Source organism: Tyto alba, unplaced genomic scaffold (assembly GCF_018691265.1).
Source record: "Tyto alba isolate M040663 unplaced genomic scaffold, T.alba_DEE_v4.0 Super-Scaffold_16, whole genome shotgun sequence".
NCBI lineage: Eukaryota > Metazoa > Chordata > Aves > Strigiformes > Tytonidae > Tyto > Tyto alba.
In genome coordinates this window covers 25,557,886-25,576,551 of record NW_024881278.1, presented here as the reverse complement: position 1 = coordinate 25,576,551, position 18,666 = coordinate 25,557,886, and the positions used below count along the sequence as shown (strand labels likewise).

Here is an 18,666-nt window from a genome sequence, read left to right as displayed (position 1 = left end):
TTCAAAAATAGTGTTGAAGAAAGCATTTTGTCTTTCAATTGAAAAACTAAAAGTGGATGTAGCCTGTTAAATTAGGCTTAGTTACCATGTAATAAATTCCTTGAGCTTTACAGCAAGTTTTAACGAACATTGTTATTACTGTCAAATATGGATAAAGCTAAAATGTGCGTGTTCTTTACCTCTCTAAGCCTTTATAAGATGCTAGACTTCTTCAAAAGTACACTGTTATTAATAGGTATGCAAGCTTGTGAAGAACTGTTACAAAACTGTTGTACATACTGGCTTGTAATCATCCTACAAGTTATTAACAGCAGGCACGGTGTTAGAAAGCATAAAATTTCTTGAATTGGGCTTCTTAAAGTGTCATGGCATTAAAATTGAAGAAGTCTTTGAATTTATTATTACTGTCATGCTCAAAGATAGATTAGCTGGAAGACACAATGTAGGAATGTTTCTTATGTTAAGAGAGGATATTACCAATTAAAAAAAAAAAAAAAAAACAACAACAAAAACACAAACACCTACTAATGGTAAAGTCATTTTTAAATAACTAATTGCTTGGTAGGGTGAGGAGAGAAAAACAGACCAGCTTGCCTAGTGACATAAAGTTGAAGGTAAAAATCCAGCTTTACCATGTGGTGTTTCTTACACTGAAAAGACTACAGTAATCTCATTGTATTCCTAGCTAAATAAAAAAAGGAAAACTCTAATTAAATACTTAAATTGCATATAAGACAAGGTCTGCAAAGTATAATTAGCCTCCTTCAAAGTTAGTTTCTCATTTGCTTAGATTGAGACAGTTGAAAGGATTGTTAGGTGCCCAGTAATAGGGCAGCAAATGCATGGTTAAATAGGGCATTTGCTGTTTTTAAACTGGATTCCAAACACAGTGATTGCACAAGGAAGTGCCAGGTGTATCTAAATTTAATGTTAGAGCAATTGTCAAAGATGCATTTAGATAAAAGTGAAAGGAAGGCGATCACTTTCACCAAAAGCAAAATATGCAGCTGTACTGCTTTGAACTACTATTTTAGTGCGTTCAGGCAATGCCTGAGGAACCATTATAGGATTGTCTTGTCTTGTAATCAACTCAGTTCAAAATAAGACTTTACATCTTGAGTGGCTGTGTTTTAATGTAAGATGAAATATATTCTTATGTAAATGTCCATTTAAAAATAGGTTTGGTTTTTACTGTGAGGCTTTGTATCTGGTAGACTTCAACTTGTGCCCATATGAAGCTGTATTTTAAGATGCCAGGTGCCTTGAATGGAATAATAAATGCTTTGGTCCCTTTACAGAATTGTTTCTATAAAATGTTGCTTTGCCCTCTAAGTGCTTTGGTCCTCTGGCTCGTGTGTAACAGAAAACAGTTCTAGACAATAGACAAAATTATTATAATCTTTCTGTAATATGTTTAATTGGTAGTTAATTCTGGTGGTGGCAAAGTCTGGGGAGTGTATTGGTAGTGTAGTTCTGGAGCACTACATTGAGCACAGCAGTGACTTGTTGACGAGTCTTCTGTTTTCTACTGGTTGTGACTTGGAGATTTCTAAGTATCAAGTAGAATAGGAATCGTGGTAACACACATGAAAATTATTTTAGCCAGTGAAACTTCAGATGGTGTCTGGAATTGGGTAGTAGATAATGTTTCCCATTATTAGAAGAAAATTGGGAAGTGATTCTTCTCCCTGGGAGAGAAATAGTTACAGAAGAATGCTGTCTAGAGGAGGAAGTGTTGCATTTCTGACTGAAAGAGTAAAGGGGAATACAGCTATATACTCTTCCCATTGTATGCTTTAAGAATTGAACTGGAGAGCATACAGGTTTGGGAACCTTTTTTCTTTAAGTTTATGGAAAAAGTTGTAGAGATGCGTAGGTGGGGTTTTTGCTTTTTTAAGGCTATAGTATCTAGCGCTCTGCTGGAGAATAGCTGTGCCTAAAGTTGGGCTTTTGCCACTGAACAAGCAGCAAAAGTGAAAATGCATTTATGGAGCACTTAGTGTAAGGGACCAGGAGGTACTAAATTTAAACAGCATACAGCTTGTACTGAAGATTTCTTGCATAGCTTTTTTGCATTCAGTCACTTTGGTAATGAATTTTGCAGTCAGCTGGAATACATCGCATGTATTTTACGAGTTAGTATAGGGCAGCTTTGCTGTCTTTGACCTTATGGGCAGCTCACAGACAGTTAGATTTGGCTAGTCGGTTATGATATACTGTGATGTTGTAATTGCCACACAGAACTGTTCTGTTGAAAGCCTGCTTAATTTTAAAGCTGGCAGTGTGATGAGTAAGGTGACAGATATTTTTCCTAAGATATACCTGCAGGGTTGAATATCTTGTAAGGCATATCAGCCTTTGAGTCTCTGTACTGATTTTGTATGAACAGTTGCATCAAAGGAAGTGTTACCCTAAATGCTGGGGGATGGGAATCTTAGTACAGGAATGTTATGGGAGGACAAGCAGTTGACCTTTGACATAAGTGCTCTTTGCCAGTACAATGTTCAATTTCTCTGGTCTGTCTAGATTCTTTACTGATCTGTTTTTGCACTAAAAAATGTGACTTAACTTTTTCTTAATATGTTGACTTTCTGGCCATGTAACTGTTCAGTTAGAGGTTGTCTTTCTGACCTTGTTTTAATTCAAACAAATCAGAGCTTGGTTAGAAAGCTTATGCTAAATTGAGATGACTTCTGTAGCTTTTGCTTTTCAGGTTGGCTTCATAACTGACATAACAGTTCTGCAAATACTGTGGGTTATTTACATTTAGCGAGTACTTTAATTTGTAATATTAACATGGTTCTCACCTTTCTGATAACAATTGCCAGTCTGGTTTTAAAGGAAATATTAATGCTTTTTTAAAGATCAATTAATAAAAAGTGATTAGTTGACTTAAGTTCTTGATTTGTGTTCTCTTTATGTTGTTGTATTAATCATCAGTAAACATTTTCTTATTCAGGTGATATTCATGGTCAGTATACAGACTTGCTTCGATTATTTGAATATGGAGGATTCCCACCGGAAGCTAATTATCTTTTCCTTGGAGATTATGTGGACAGAGGCAAACAGTCTCTGGAAACAATTTGCCTATTACTGGCATATAAAATCAAGTACCCGGAAAACTTCTTTCTCTTAAGAGGAAATCATGAGTGTGCTAGCATCAATCGGATCTATGGATTCTATGATGAATGTAAGCAAAACCTATTTCTTCTGGAAGACTGTAACAGATTGTGTTTTGGAGACACTTCTAGTAATGAGTCTTGTACTACAAGAATTTCAGTATTCTGTGAACCTGCTTTGAAACTTTCTAAAAGTACGTTTCAAACCAAGGTTAAAGTCACTCTAGAGAATTATTATTTGCTCTTCTGAAATGCTGTTGCAGGAGATTGAAAACTAGGTACAGTAATGGAAATAAATCCCTGTGAAGATGGTTTGCTAACATTTTTGGTCAGGTTGTGATATGTATTGCAGGTTGGCTTTAAGAAAACAGCCTTCTCTTCCTAATGTCACACACTGTTCTTGTAGGCAAGCGAAGATTTAACATTAAGCTGTGGAAGACCTTCACAGACTGTTTTAACTGTCTGCCTATTGCAGCCATTGTGGATGAGAAGATCTTCTGTTGTCATGGAGGTAAGCTGATGACTGCTTTTAAAGGTTGTCTAAACTGATCTTTTGGTTAAATCTATATCAAATGGAAAGTGGATGTGGATACCTGATACTTAGCTGGAGATGTTTAAGGTTGCTGCTATGCCTTGTGCTTTTCTGTGCACCTGGCAGCAGGCAGATGTCATCCCTACCTGATACATATGGCCCTCTGTCTGAGGGTCAAGTGTGCGTATAAGTATTCCTATCAGTATGGCCCTCTGAAAGATACTGAGTGCTGGAATTCTTGCCTGATTTGCCACGTGACTTGCTGTTACCATCTATCAGTGCAGCCTTAGCTAACATGGGCATTCCCAGCAGTGAATTGAAAGAATAACTTTCACAAATAACCCCAGCTCTACTGTCTTGGCCTCTCTAGCTGGTTTCATAAGATCTTGGTGGAAGGGATCTCTGAAGTCCCGTAGACGAGCCTGCTGCTTGAAGAAAGACATTTGTTAACATTAGAGCAGGTCAGCCATAGCTTGCTCTGACTCCATAAAACCTTTGCTATTGGAAAAAAATCTACATTCTATGGGCACCTGTCCCAGTGCTGCCCTGTTCTTGTAGTGAAAAAAGTGCTTGGTGTTGGTCTGACCAAGGCTTGTGACGTGTCTGAATATTGGAATTTACTTGGGTACTCTTCTTTGTACGAGGGGATTCCCAATGTTTTTACAAGCAATGGTGCTTTACAGGTTTTCAGGACCTTGCAGAGTCAAACAGTTGACAAAAATTTCAAATTACTTGTAAGAGTCATCCTGCCTTTTTGCAACTACCTCTGTTAATAAGCAACTTGATGCCTTGCACTGTGTGATCCAGAGATGGTCTGGTAGGTGTCACACCTGCATTGTCAGTGACATAATTAGAGATTAGTGGAAGCAAGAGCACTGCAGAAACCTCTAGTTTGACTGAACAACTCCATTTGGAATTAGAAATAGCATGCCCCCAAAATTTCAGAGCAGACTCTTCTGGACTTTGTGAGGTTGTATTGAGGGCTGCCATCCTGACTTTAATAATTACAGGTAGCTCTGCAATAGCTCTGTCTATATGAACTGTGCTGTAAAAAATGTTCCTGGCTCTTCTTGCATCTTGTATTGAAAGTTTCTGCCATCAATGCCTGCTAGTATAAGCTATGGGAGCCTTATGCATAATATGCTCTGAGGTATTGTCATGTCTCTAAATACAGAATTAATGCAGTGATAGATATATGAGTCTGCCACTCTCCAGATGGCACTGACATGTTAAAGTACTTGTTTTCTCACAGGTCGTCTTTTCATCTCCTGAGTCAGTGTGGTGTGTTGCCTTTTTTTCTTTTTAATAACTAGTACCTGTCTTAAGAGCTAGATCTTGTAATTTTAAGAATGTGAGATACAAAATGACTTCTGCACTGAGGTAGACAATTAACAGTGCCTAAACCATGTAATAATTTTTTTTCCAAAAGAAGTTGGTGAAGGCATTATTCTTTTACTATCATACCTTTTTGAATTTTTTTTTTTTATTTGAGAAACAGTAGAGAATAAATGGTGATGAAATACTGTGGTGTTCCAGGTAAACAGTTAAGCTTAGGTGGGTGGTAGAAGGTAGTCAAGGAAGCTTAGCGGGTAGGGTAGAATCCTATGTTCTATGACAAAACTGATAGTTTTGTGTGTATATACACTTGAGACCTGAGTTATGAGCAAGAAGCCCAGAAAGCTGTTTTTCTTGGGGGGAAAAAAAAAAAGTTTACTATAAATGTATTGGAGGGATTAGTCAGTAGGAAAACTTTTATTTTGTGCTTAGTATGCTATAGGGATCCTCTTATGAAAAGCAATATTTACTACTTCATTGAATGCTAATTGTCCCTTTAAACTTGTACAGGCTTCATCTGTGACTCAAATTACTGTCACTCACAACTGATCTGCAGCTGTGAAATAAAGTGAAAAGATTACTAAATATGCTGTATGCTCCTAATAAATGAAAGTGGACATTCAGCACATAAATAAATTTTGCCCTTTTTCTGCTCTTCTCCAATCCTATCCAAACTGCATTCCAGATCCCATGAAGTCATGGAGTATCAACGCCTTTTCATGATGTTACTACTATTAATAAACACCGAGGCAGCAACATTAACCATTCAACGCTGCTGGAGGTTGAAGCTAGCATGTAGATATAAGGTAGGTGCCTTTTTTACTATATTGCGCATTTTTGCATAGTTTATTTTAAAAATATTGTCCTCTGGGATATATAATAAAACTTTGCAAAACCGCATAACATAGTAAAACAAAAGGCACCTAACTTACCCCAGTAGGCTCTCTACAGTAGCTTAAAATGTGAGTCAGCTTTTTTACCTAGACTTTTCTGGGCATCTGCTGTTTTGAGTTGTCTGTCTCACAATATGGATCAAACCTCTCTTGCCATCCCTGTCTTCAGTTGTTCATACTGCTGAAATGATCCTTCACTGTATTCTTCCCAAGACCTCCCTCTTTCTTCTCTATCCACATTGTTCATCCAAGTCATATTTTGGCCTTTTCTTAAGGCTGTTCTCTTGACTTCTGACTTTGCACTGTCTTGCTATATTAAAGCTTATTCCATAACCATTCCCTACTTCTCCCTTTGCTCTGCTTTGTATTCTTATCTGCAATGCCACTCCCTAGTTCAAACTTTTAGAGACCTTATGTGATTACTTTCTAGTTTTAAGTCCATGTTGCAGTGTCACGTTGATGGAACACAATGGTTTTATCACATTGGATTTAAGCTCTGAGATGGGAGTCATGTTAGTTTAGTAGAATACTGGATTTATACAGTATTTTCAAGCTCTGGAGTTCTGTTTTTCTTGTGACATTAATGGTGACTATGTACATTGAAGGTGAAGTCTACTTGATAATCTTACGTAGCATCTAAAGAGACCTGAGGAGCTTTCTGGATTATGCTATAAAAATAAATAACCATTTCTCTTTACAAATTCTACCTTATCAGGAGAATGGTTTAAATCTAGAGCGTTGATTTGATGAGTCTGTCAGGAGTAATGACAATTAAATTTCCGGTTTCCCTTAGGGAAGGGGTGCTCTTATGCTTCAAGAAGATAGTATACTGAAAGATACATTTTCTGTGCTTAGCTGTCATTATGTGACAAGACAATTCAATTCGGTACTTTTCAGTTTTCTTTCAGTACACAGTAGGTTGCAGCAGTCACTAGTGGCAGCAGCTTGACAGTGAACTTTAGCCTGTGTTTGCATTCTTATTTACTTTATTTAATGCTGATCATGTACAACTTTTGCCTGTAGATCTGAATTTGAGATATTAGCTGTTTTTTTGTGCAGGGGGAGTTAGGAAGATACTTGAGAAAAGACCACCTCTTGGATGGTTACAAAGAGGCCTACAAATATGTAGGCAGTTTTATGGGGTTTTGTAATTTTACAGTGGTATAAAATATCCCAAAAATTAACAGCTACAAGGTTAAGACATGGTTTGTAATAACATATTTCCTTTTAAATAACTTAATGTTTTGGGTGCAACCTGAAATGCTGAGAGCTGTAACCTCACAGAACGACACAAACTGATTGTGCTTACTTCACTGAGATTGTCTGTTACTACCTCTGGGATGTGGTGCTGAGCACAGAGTAGAATCCACATGCCTCTTTGCTTATACAAATAGATCAGATGGGGGGAAGGGGAAGTTGGTTAAAGCTTAAAAGTTGATTATCTACTTGAATTTATGCTAGTATCCCTGTATTGTCATGTAAGTAGACTTGACTAAAACTCCTTTGATACGCTATTCAATCTGAGATTTCTGCCATCCTTCACAATCTCAAGGTAGTATTGTGAAGAAAGCTTTAACAAGCTGACGAGGGTTGAAGGCTTTTATCATAAGACTGCTTCAACGAAAATAATTTAAAATCTTAATCATGAAGTTCCTCGTGTCTTTATATCAAATGCATTGGAGTCCTTGTTCCTGCAACATGTACGTTGCCACTGTGCAAACTCTGTCAGCTGAAATTATTTTACGTGGTGACTCCTTTCCAATGGCAGGTTTTCTTCTATCATGTTCAAAGTTCTGGACTGAGTCAGATGGAAATGACTTGTTAATATGAAATATGTTTTATCACTGATTAGGTCTTCATGCTCTATTTGCGAATTTGCAACTTTCTTAATTAGGTCATCTTGGCCTAAGTCATTTAAGTCACTTTAGGACCCTTATTTAAAGAGTCATTGAGATGCTAGAGCATCTGGCAGCTCTTTTTCATGCCTGTATGCCTCAAGTAGAAAGCTCTAGAATGTGTACTTTAACTGTTCAAAGAGTGGCTTTGGAATTCCATGTAATTACATGTTAATATGGCAAAACTGTACAAAGAGAGCTATGTCTTTGTGATAAACCATTTTTTTGAGTCATCAAGGTACTATGGTTTTATAAGTGACTAAGCAGCTGAGCTATAGTAGATGGCCACATCTGTGTTCCTTACGTATTCCAGTTACACAGTCTAGTATTCGTTTACAGCATCCAGTGACTGTTGCTCAGCTGATCTGTGGTAAAACACTGAAACACAGCGTTGTGACTTACGATTCTAGTCACATCTGCAGGCTGCTTTGGCTTGTGGTCTTTTAAAGCTGCGTAGGGGGTTTTCCTTTAGCTTTTAAGTAAGGTGGTTGTAAAGAAGGTCACCTGCACCTAGTTTAATTGTGTTTGATAGTGGGAGTGCTGTGCCTCACTGGTTCTCTCTAGTAAGCTGTTCAAGAGAACATACTTAACTGTAGAGTTCTGTGCTGTGTAGCTAAAACGATAGTAGGAAAACAATTAAAACCCTTTGCTAATTTCACTTGCATTATTCTCTGTCCCTCTGTTCAGGAACTTAATTGTCTTATAGCAAACTGTATTTTGTTTATATTACAGTGGCAACAATGGATGTTGTATGACTTTGAACCTCTAATTGTGTGTTCTCTGGAACCCTTTTTACAGGTAAAATATGTAGATAAGTCACTTGTTTTCTTCTACTTACAGGACTGTCTCCAGATCTCCAGTCAATGGAGCAGATCCGGAGAATTATGAGACCTACAGATGTTCCTGACACAGGTGAGTGACATGGAATTTACTGTAAGTAGGTCTTAATGGTGAAACAAGTTTGTTTCATTTCTGCACAGGCAATGCAGTGACTTAACACAACCTCTGTTCACAATACAGTGTTCTTTAACATCGGTGTAGGGCATGAGTCTTGCTGCTCATGATAGCTAAGTTTTCCGATAAGTTAGAGGTTATTATCATGTTGTTGTTTGTCGTAAGAGTAGGATACATTATCCAAGGTCAGATACATTATCCACAAGTTTGGGTTAATCTAATGAAAGATCAAATGAAACTAAACATCTAGTTCTTTTTCTTGCCTTGGTTAGGCACACCCAAACCTTTTAGTCTATCAAAGAACATAACTGTTTAAATCTTGCTGAGCATTATTTGAAGTATTTGGGCTTCTCTTTACTTGGGGCCCTATCTCCTTCCTCTTTAAATTTGTAAAGTATAGCTTTTACTTTACTGCAATTGGGATTTCGATTGCTTGTTTCAATGTTCTAGTCCTGAAATTTTCTCCTACTAATACATGAATACTTTGTATATAGATGTTGGATACAAATGCCCAGTGCTTTCTGTGCAGTATTCTGAGTGGTTTAATTAATCAACTTTCTCAGTGTCTCATTTATTACAAGCTTTGCTATTAGTGGATTGGAAAGACTGTCAAGCAGTACAATGGGATTTTTTTTTAAAGTATTGATTTCAACAGTGGTCTGAAATTAACTTTCAGAGAGATATCACATCTAAACCTTTTTTTGAAACATAAATTACAATTACAGATTAACTTTTGAGTAGAAGAATTCTACTTCCTGCAATGTTCCTGACTGCTGATTGCGTACGAATAATTCAGGGGCTAATATTAATCTATTCTCCCTTAAACAGCATTTCTTTGCGAGATGGTATATACACACTTGACATCAAAAAGCATTACTAGACTGGTGAATGAGTGTTTCTGTAGTATAAATTACTGTCATTGTTCTTCCTTTTATGCTGCTTATTCACTCAATGCATAACCAAATAAATGTCAGTACAAACGAGTCAATCTTTACATTTATCAGAGCTCTCAGAAAAGGTAGTTCTATTCAACAGGCTAATACTACTGCTTGAGCCACCCCCACTTCAGGAATGCCCTTGCAGAATCTAGTTCTGGTTTCCATGGACACTCCACTGAAATCGTATGTATTCTTAGTACCTCCTAAAAATAAGTATAGAGATTTAAAAAAAAAAAAAGGCTTTTGATCTATGGAGTGGTTTGTAGTCTTAATTCTGCTTTCAAAAGCAATAGCCAGATGTTTACTAGCAGTGGTAGAACAAAATGTCCTGCATCAGAAGTGTGAGTTCATACAGTACGGTGACATAGAAGGTCTTGGCCTTTTGGACCTACTTAATTATTGCATAATGGAAGTAAATCTTGTGGAAAACTGAAAAATAAACTGAAGTGGTCTCAATTCTGTGTAAGTTACAAGTGAATGTTTGTGTTGATACAGAAATTCTTGGTAGGTGTTTGTGTGGCTTATGCTGAGATGTTTAGATCACTGTGATGGTTCCTTCTAGCCTGATGAAAAAAAGCCTTTTCAACCTCAACTTCAATTTAAAGACCTCTTATTTTGGTGGCATTTTTATGGGGTTTGGAAGCTGTTCACTCAAATCTGACTCTGTATTCCAACTTAAGTCACTTGCCTTTTGTAACTGTTAAAGTATTTGCATTTTGTGAGGCCAAGGTATAAGTGATATGTTTTGGTCAGCATTACCAACCGTTTGCTTATTGAGAAACTGTAACTTCCTCTTTTGTGTAATCTTGAATGTATCGTATCAGCTGTGTTATGGTCAACATAAGCTATTGCAGTGGTGGACATTACATGCTAAAATATAAATCTATTTGTGCAGCTTAGTTTAGTTTAGACAAACTTGTTGCAGGATTCTGTTACACCACTACTAAAGATTATAGGACAGATTTGCCTATTACTTTATATAACCCTAAAGATATTTGATTTGGGGGAGAGAATAGAAGAGGAAGCACTTTATAAGCAGCTGAGACAAGCAGCTTCTGTCACTTGCTGGAAATTCATTATAAGAAACCACTAGGGATTGAAGTGCAACTATTCTGTTTTGAAAAACATGTTATTGAGTATAGAACTAAATATCAGTAAAGTAAGTCTTTGTCATATGCTGTCTGTATTCAGTGGTTTATTTCTAGTTAGATATTTTATCTAAAATGCCATTGTACGTGCTCTGTTCTTTGTCTTCTAAAAGCAAATGAAATCTTAGCCTCTGTTAGAGAGGAACTGTGACTGGCACCAAAGACTATTTGATAGCTGTATGTAAATATATAATGGTCTAGTTGCACAGTAGGTTTCAGACATTAGTTTTGATTACAACTCAAAGGATCTGCTATTTAAGAAATAGTGTCTTCAGTATTTTGTTTAGTAAATAATCAGACATAATTGTAAATTGAACTTCTGAGTGCCAGATAAAGGAGCCTGCTGACTTCTATTTCGGATTGTGAAACAATGCTCTTAAGTATTTAAGTGCCCAAAGGTTAGTCATCACAGGTAAAGAAAGTACAGTTTCATGGAAAATTGACATACGTTTTCAGTGCTTTTTGTTTTGCTTTAGTAGTTGAAGTGGCCTGATTCTTTCTCATGTGAAAATGCTTCGAAAGTTCTATGCATAAAGACATTGCAGTTGATCTAGAGAAATTTTCTTTGGTACCCAGTTTTAACTTAAGAGTTAGCTGACCTTTTGGTAGCAGCAGAAAATAGATATTGACTGATGCTAAAATGCCAGAGAGGTTTATTTTTCTAATTTAGCTTCCAGGCTGATTGGCATGAGGCTTTTTGAAAAGTCAGCAGTAGTCCAAGCAAGCTGGAGATGTTACCTGAAACAATATATCAGAATTTTGCAATGTTAGATTTTGATTTGGTCGTATAGGTTCTTCACATATGGTAAGAAAGGTAATAATCAAAGCTCTTCATGTTCAGAAGCTCGTGGTACAAGTTTATTTGCTGTATTTATGACTGGCCTTGCATAGGACTTTAAAATTTGTTGCAGCTTTCAAACTAAGCTTCCTTGGTGAGCTGTTAAACTGATGGTTGCCTTTTAAAATGCACCCACTGCAGTATTTTTAAACTCCTCAGATGCTCACTGGAAACGTGCTGAATATTACAATTAAATGCTATTTCAGAGAACTATTTGGCTCTGGCTTGTTTCATCTCAAGGTACTATCTGTGGTGAGGGGAAAAAAAAATATCCAGACTTACGCAGAACATGTCTTTTGTCTGAGTTGCAGTTTGTGTTGCTAATTTTGTGCTAAGGCTTATTTTCTTTAGGAGAGCTGCTTTGGTAATTACAATAAATGTATTTTACATTGTAGAATGATAGTTCCTAAGACTAGCATCTTCACTTGTATTTATTTTTCAAAGGTTTGCTGTGTGACCTGCTATGGTCTGACCCAGACAAAGATGTGCAAGGTTGGGGTGAAAATGATCGTGGGGTGTCTTTCACTTTTGGTGCTGATGTGGTCAGTAAATTTCTGAATCGTCATGATCTGGATTTGATCTGTCGAGCTCACCAGGTACGAACTATGCTGTTGTTGCTTCTTAAAACCTTTCCTAGACTTTCTGCCTCTGATGCTGCTTATCAGCAGAATATATTTGAAACTTACTTTGCATTGTGTTACTTTTAGGGGGGAAAAAAATATTCCTAATAAAGGGACTATAAGGCTGTGTCCTATTGACTCATATTGAACTGAGTGTCTTAATGTCAGTGAAGTAAAATACCAACACTAGATTTCCCCATTGATCTTTCTTTTATATTGTCTGTTTACTATTAGACTGTTGTATATGAATGTCAGAGGTAAAATGTTCAGGTTTAAAGTGGCAAAGTAACTTGAATTTGAGATTTAGACTGAAGTTTCGAAGTTCCTCCATTTCGGTAGTAGTCAGTTCTTGAGTATTTGTGGCTTAAACTCTCTGCTTCGTTTCATGGAAGTTAAATGCATTTTGAATGTTTCTATAAACAGATGTACATAAAAGCTTTCGCTGTTGCTTTCATTTTGGTTCAGCTATCTAGAGTACTTTGGCAGAGATTGACTTACTGAAGTGTGCAGAAAGCAAGGTTATTTTTGGCATCGTCACTCTTTAATTATAATTTTTTGCAGTTTTTACTAGTTACTTTAAGCAAGTGTCCTACTTAGGTGGGCATCAGGTTTCAATTTCCTGTATAACATTTCAGTTTCATTATTTAGTCAATTTTAAAAGCTCTCTCCTGCTGTGAAACAAAAATAAGCCTTTTATTCTCTGTCACTGTTAGGCTTCGGTGTACTGTCAGAACACTTAACTATTTCTCCTTGCAATTGTACTGCTAAAACATAAGAGAAGTTAAACATTAGTGAGTGTGTGGCATGGATATTAAGATTTATTAACTGCTAATCAAGATTGCTACCAATTTCCTGTATTCATGTAGTCACTTCAGTTCTTTATAAAAGTAGTATGATATCTTTTAAAAGACCATGGTGATTGAACTAAAGTGAGCAGTTGGTGCACTAGTTTTTCACCACGCTATAATATGAGGCTTCTGTTTTGAGGAAGACGGAACGTCTTTAGCTGATGCATTGTACTGCTTGCACTATTTTAAAGGTGAATGATGTTCTTAGAGAAAATATGGCAGATCCACTTTGCTTTTAGAGCAACAAAATAATTTTAAAAGCCTATACTTGAGGTTATGACCATCAACACCAGTGTGAGTGAAACTTAATGGTTACAGTTACGACAAAGATGGTATCCAGACCTTGTGCGCTCTGAACTAACAGGTCAAACATCCAACATTGTATGGTTTATACAAAGAATTTGGAAATCCATAACTGGCAGTGCATAATTGAACTTCAAATATGAAAATACTGAGCAGTCAAGTTGATGCATATTTAGCATTGGAAATATCAGACAGATTAAGCTACCTGATTTGGCATTCAGTGTCTAGATGAGACAAAATGACTGAACCTGTCCTGTCTGAAAGCCAGGACATAAAATATTTTTGATGAGTTCTTACCTCTTTAGTGTAAGTCCTCTGCCTCAAGACTGGCTTTTTTCTTCAGAATGTATCTTTTCTTTTTTTATGTGAGCTGTATTGATTTCTCTGGTGTTGACAGGTGGTTGAAGATGGATATGAATTCTTTGCTAAACGGCAGTTGGTCACCCTATTCTCAGCTCCAAATTATTGTGGAGAGTTTGACAATGCAGGGGGCATGATGAGTGTGGATGAAACTCTGATGTGTTCCTTTCAGGTATGATGTATTTGTACCTTAAGTATTACTTTAGGTGTTGGGCTGTATGGGCTGAGTTAGTCGGCTTGTTGATGTGCTTATGGTTTGTCTAGGGTAGTATACTCAAGCTACAGAAAGGACTGCACAGCATGCTGGTATTTATGGACAATTAGAACTGCAAACCAACTGTTCTCCAGAGCCCTCTGTGGGATTTTCTGTTTTCCAAACTCCTGCATATTAAATTATTCCCTCTATTCAGATGCTCATTTCAAAGTTTAATGGAATGATTCTTTTTAGTTATACCTAGTGATCAGAGTACCTAATCATGCAGGCTGATGGACTATTGGGACCCTTTTAGTGTGGTTACTCTGATCAGATTTTAATCCGTACTCCTTCCTGGACATATTTTCAGCCCCTTTCCTTTTCCCTTCCCACCTCAGTGTAATGGTAGAACTAGAAGGATTTAGAAGTAGTATTACTGTTGTATATAAGATTGAGAAATTTGTAGAATTGTGATGTGAATTTTTTTTCGCACACACACACACCCCTCTTGTTTCTGCTGAATGAGATTTCATGTTGGTTTAACAGTGCTTGAAATGTTCATAGTTGTCACTGACTCAAAAGAACTTCTTTATTTTCTCTAAGATATTGAAACCATCTGAAAAGAAAGCCAAGTACCAGTATGGTGGACTGAATTCTGGGCGTCCAGTCACTCCACCTCGCACAGCTAATCCACCGAAGAAGAGGTGAAGAAAGGAATAATGTAGAAACACCATCAGATCTGTCAAGGACAAAACTCCATATTACAGTATATAATAAGTGTGCACTGTAAAACCATCCAGCCATTTGACACCCTTTATGATGTCACACGTTTAACTTAAAGAGACGGGTAAAGGATCTTTATTAATTTTTTCTAGTAGAAAGATGTGCGACACTGTATTGTAACAAGTATAGCTCCAAGTTCTAATATCCAGCATAGAGTAAAAAAAATATTAGGAAAAAACTATTGCAACTACATATTCACATTTACCACGGTTTTTAAAGTTGACCAACATCCCAGTTAAAACTTGATGTAATAGTTAAACCAGATGAGAGCATGATGTTCCATTTGTGTAATGTGGTCTTATTGTTGCTTGATTGCTTTTACTTTGGTTATTTTGTAGCTAGAATGATGCGAATATGGTATCTAGTCTTATTTCCCAACTCTCTTTGAAATTGAAGTAAGGAAGGGGCTTTTTTTAGAACAGCCATTGATCTCTTATCCTCCCCCAAGCCTCCTATTGTTCATAATAATGCCACCCAAACGTGTGCCCCATTATAATACAAAGTTTATAGTATGGTAGTGATTAAAAGGCAAACTAAAGTCCAAAATGCCCAGACTGGACAGCTAGCCAACATAAATTGAGACAGAAAAACCTGTCTTGAATTTTAACTTAAACTGCCACACAAAGAATTTGTGCACTACACTGTTTTAAATTATTGACGTTACACTGTGCTATGGCACTTCATTTAACTTAGATAAGACAAAAATGGTATTGCCTATTAGTTGGTAACTTGATTATGTGGTACCTTGGCTTTAGTTTTATTAGCATGAAACACCTTTGGCATGCTTAGCTTCCAGGTAACTCCCTACCTGCATCAAAATTCATCTTGCATAGTTCCACAGAACATGAAGATCCTTGTTTGCTAAGCCTTTGAAAGCTGACATTCTTTTCCATAAGACAGTGTGTTTAAATGAATGCTCATCAACGGACACTAGGCTAGCTGACAAGTAGTGAGCTGAAAATGCTGTAGGAATGTCCAACGTGACTATAAGGCTTATGTCACTAAAGATTATATCCTTTGGATTTTCATGATCAAATTTCATATACTATTGTATAGACTTCTGCTTTGTAGTGGACTATAGTAGCAATAATTTCTGTACATGATCAAGAGTTATGCAGTATTTCTTTTCAGTTCTCTCCTTTCTTAAGAGTTAACAGTGGCAAATGGCAAGATACAGAGAAGATACAAAATATATAGCAGGATAAACGAAAGGCACAGATTTGTGATGCTTTAGAATGCAATACTTACTGGATATAACTACAAAAGCTTTTATTGAATATTGTCAAATTGTGAGATTCTGTGGGGGAAGGCTTCAGATTTATACCATTCTAAATGTGCATCAGTAGATGTAAAACTCTTGACTTCAGTATTGTCTTTGAAAATGTTAAATTGAGGATTCTGGTAACTTACATTTTATGAACTGGCACATTATATAATGCAAGAGATATATTGATTTCTGACACAGTGAGCAAGTTCTTTAAAATGGATTTAAGTCTCTTTTCTAATTCCATTTTGTTTTAAATGCATATTTTAAATGTAGTTTTTTTTTCATTTAGTAAAAGTTGTCTAATTCATTTGAATGAAGTCTGACTGGTTATTTTATTATACCTTACTGTTATTCAAGTAGTATGGAGTTTGTTTTTTTAAAAAAAAACCCACACCAAAATTACAGCATATATATCTGCTGTTGATTTATATTGCATTGGTCTGTGGTTTTGAACAGTGGTTTAATTTACTGCCCCTTGAAGCAAGCACCAGAATTTCAGTACATAAAATGTAGAAGTAGATTTCTTCTGATATTGCTCAAAGGCACTTGTTCTTGAAAGTCAGTGATGAGAACTGTGTAAGTGAGAGTAACTTCAGTTTGTGACAAAGTGATTGATGAAATCTCTTCTGTAAGCCTTGACAGGGTAACTTCCTGCTCTAAGTCATTGCTTGAGGTTTAGTTTTACAAGTTTTGAAAATGCTGGGTTGTACCATGTGCCAGCCTCTATAAGAAGCATCATGTTACCAAACATCTGGATTAACACTTTTCCATTTTTTTCTTAGTTTCTGGAACAGTGTCTTCTGTATCATGAAATGTCCAGGTGTAAAGCTGTATGTTATGTGAGTACCTGACATGCTTGCTTGTGTTACAGATGCTATGTCAAAAGGAAAATAAAAGTCTTCAGGTCTTCTTACATGTCCTAAAGAAATAGGAAATTCTTAGTTTATTTTGTGGCACTGGAAAACCAGATCTGGTGATGGTATTCTGAAGAATTGCTATTTTTATATAGCAGCAATCACTTGCAGAGGATTTGGGTGCTGTTTTGACTTCTGGGAAGGTGGGACGTCTGCTAACATCCCTCATCATCCTGTATTGTGGAAGAAATACATTATTTAGTAACTTAACTCCTACAGATACGATTGATATTCCACACTAAAAGCAACTCAGGAGCATCAGGTACATAACAGAATTCACCATACTACTTCAGCTTACATTTACAATGTTAATATAGATCTTTTGTATTTTTACTATTCATTCTGGAAGAGGTAGAAAAGATGAATCTGAATCTAATTATACTCAGGTAAAATTAACTCTTTCCTCCATGGAAGTCTCTAGTGCTCTGATTGCTAATAAGTTTTTTTTCCACATAAACATCTTGTCCATAGAAGCCTAAAATGCTGCTAAATAGCATGGTATTAGTGTGCTGGGAAGTAGCAGGATTTTCAAATGAGCTGTTAAGAGGCATATAAAACATCACACCATTTGAGGAATATTTTTGCATGTTCTTCCCCAGACCCTGTTTTATTTGACAGTAATATCCATTCCTGATTTTATAGTAGAGTACAACATGGCACATAACCTCTTGTTCCTTTTTGGTTGACAAGCATTTTAAGACTCCCAAATACTAGAGGAATACCTGCTTTAATCTAATTTAAAATATGCTTCTTTGGTCTCTTTTGTGTTGATTGATATGAGATTCTTGTTTTACATAATTTTTTTTGTATGCTTCATAGAGGTCAGTGTTTTTTATGCATGGAATATTCATAATTGTTTGCTGCTTTAAAGGATGGAAAAAAATAGTGTTTCATATAGTGGTTATTGTGCTGCTCTGATACCTTGAACACTTTCTGTTTTGGTAATTGTTTGTACTGATCCAATATATTTCCAAAAAATGCTGTAAATAGACTCGCTGAAAACACTGTAATGGGTCTTACACTAGTGGACTGTGTTCAGTTTGCTACATCTGGACCCACAGAAGTACTTATGGCCACTGAAGTCAGAGTTGGTCTTTCTGTTTCTAACTTAGTGTGATTAACTGCAAGTGTATTGCTGCTTCACCATCCTGTTACGAAGACAATTTGCGTTTGTACTGTATCCTCTGTGAAGAGAGGAGCTAATGGGTATGTGCGACACTGCTTGTAGTATCCCAGAGCAGTGCATTGCTCTACGTACTTGCCTGAGAAACTTCGATGGGAATTCTTCAGATCTGTGGAATGAAGTTGCTTTTATTGTTAATAGCCCACATTGCTGTTTTAAGGTTATTTGAAGATAGAGATTCCTCTGATGTGTTTCTGCCAAAAGATGATAGAAGTAGGAGTTGATCAGCAGCAAGGTATTTTTTATAAGAAGCAGCATTTCTGTCTGTGGCTTATCTTTTGATAAATCCAACAGAATATTGCCATCATACTGAGGAAGGTGTCAGATTAAATTACTGGAGCTCTATGTGGTTAGTTTGGGGTTGGCAAACATTTTTTGCTCCATAGTAATGGAAATCTAAAAGACACTGCTGCTATCAAATATGGTTGAACTGAAGGGGGCCTGAGAGTAACTGTTTCAGATAGCTGGAATTTTCTGAAAATTCCAGCTGACAAAAACACCAAAGGCCAAGCATGTGATATTTGTAAAGCTCAAATTTAACAG

At 36.5% G+C, this 18,666-nt stretch overlaps 1 protein-coding gene across 1 annotated transcript in view; it reads left to right on the top strand.

Annotated features, from left to right (window-relative positions):
* PPP1CB (protein phosphatase 1 catalytic subunit beta) overlaps nucleotides 1-16,954 on the top strand; it is a 30,287-nt gene extending 13,333 nt beyond the window's left edge. The window contains exons 3-8 of the mRNA XM_032985260.2: nucleotides 2,960-3,190; nucleotides 3,526-3,630; nucleotides 8,615-8,686; nucleotides 12,097-12,248; nucleotides 13,821-13,955; nucleotides 14,580-16,954. Coding sequence (XP_032841151.2) covers nucleotides 2,960-3,190; nucleotides 3,526-3,630; nucleotides 8,615-8,686; nucleotides 12,097-12,248; nucleotides 13,821-13,955; nucleotides 14,580-14,684 — 800 coding nt within the window. The 3' untranslated portion in view covers nucleotides 14,685-16,954. The remainder of the gene's footprint in view (nucleotides 1-2,959; nucleotides 3,191-3,525; nucleotides 3,631-8,614; nucleotides 8,687-12,096; nucleotides 12,249-13,820; nucleotides 13,956-14,579) is intronic.
* The last annotated feature ends 1,712 nt before the right edge of the window (nucleotides 16,955-18,666 follow it).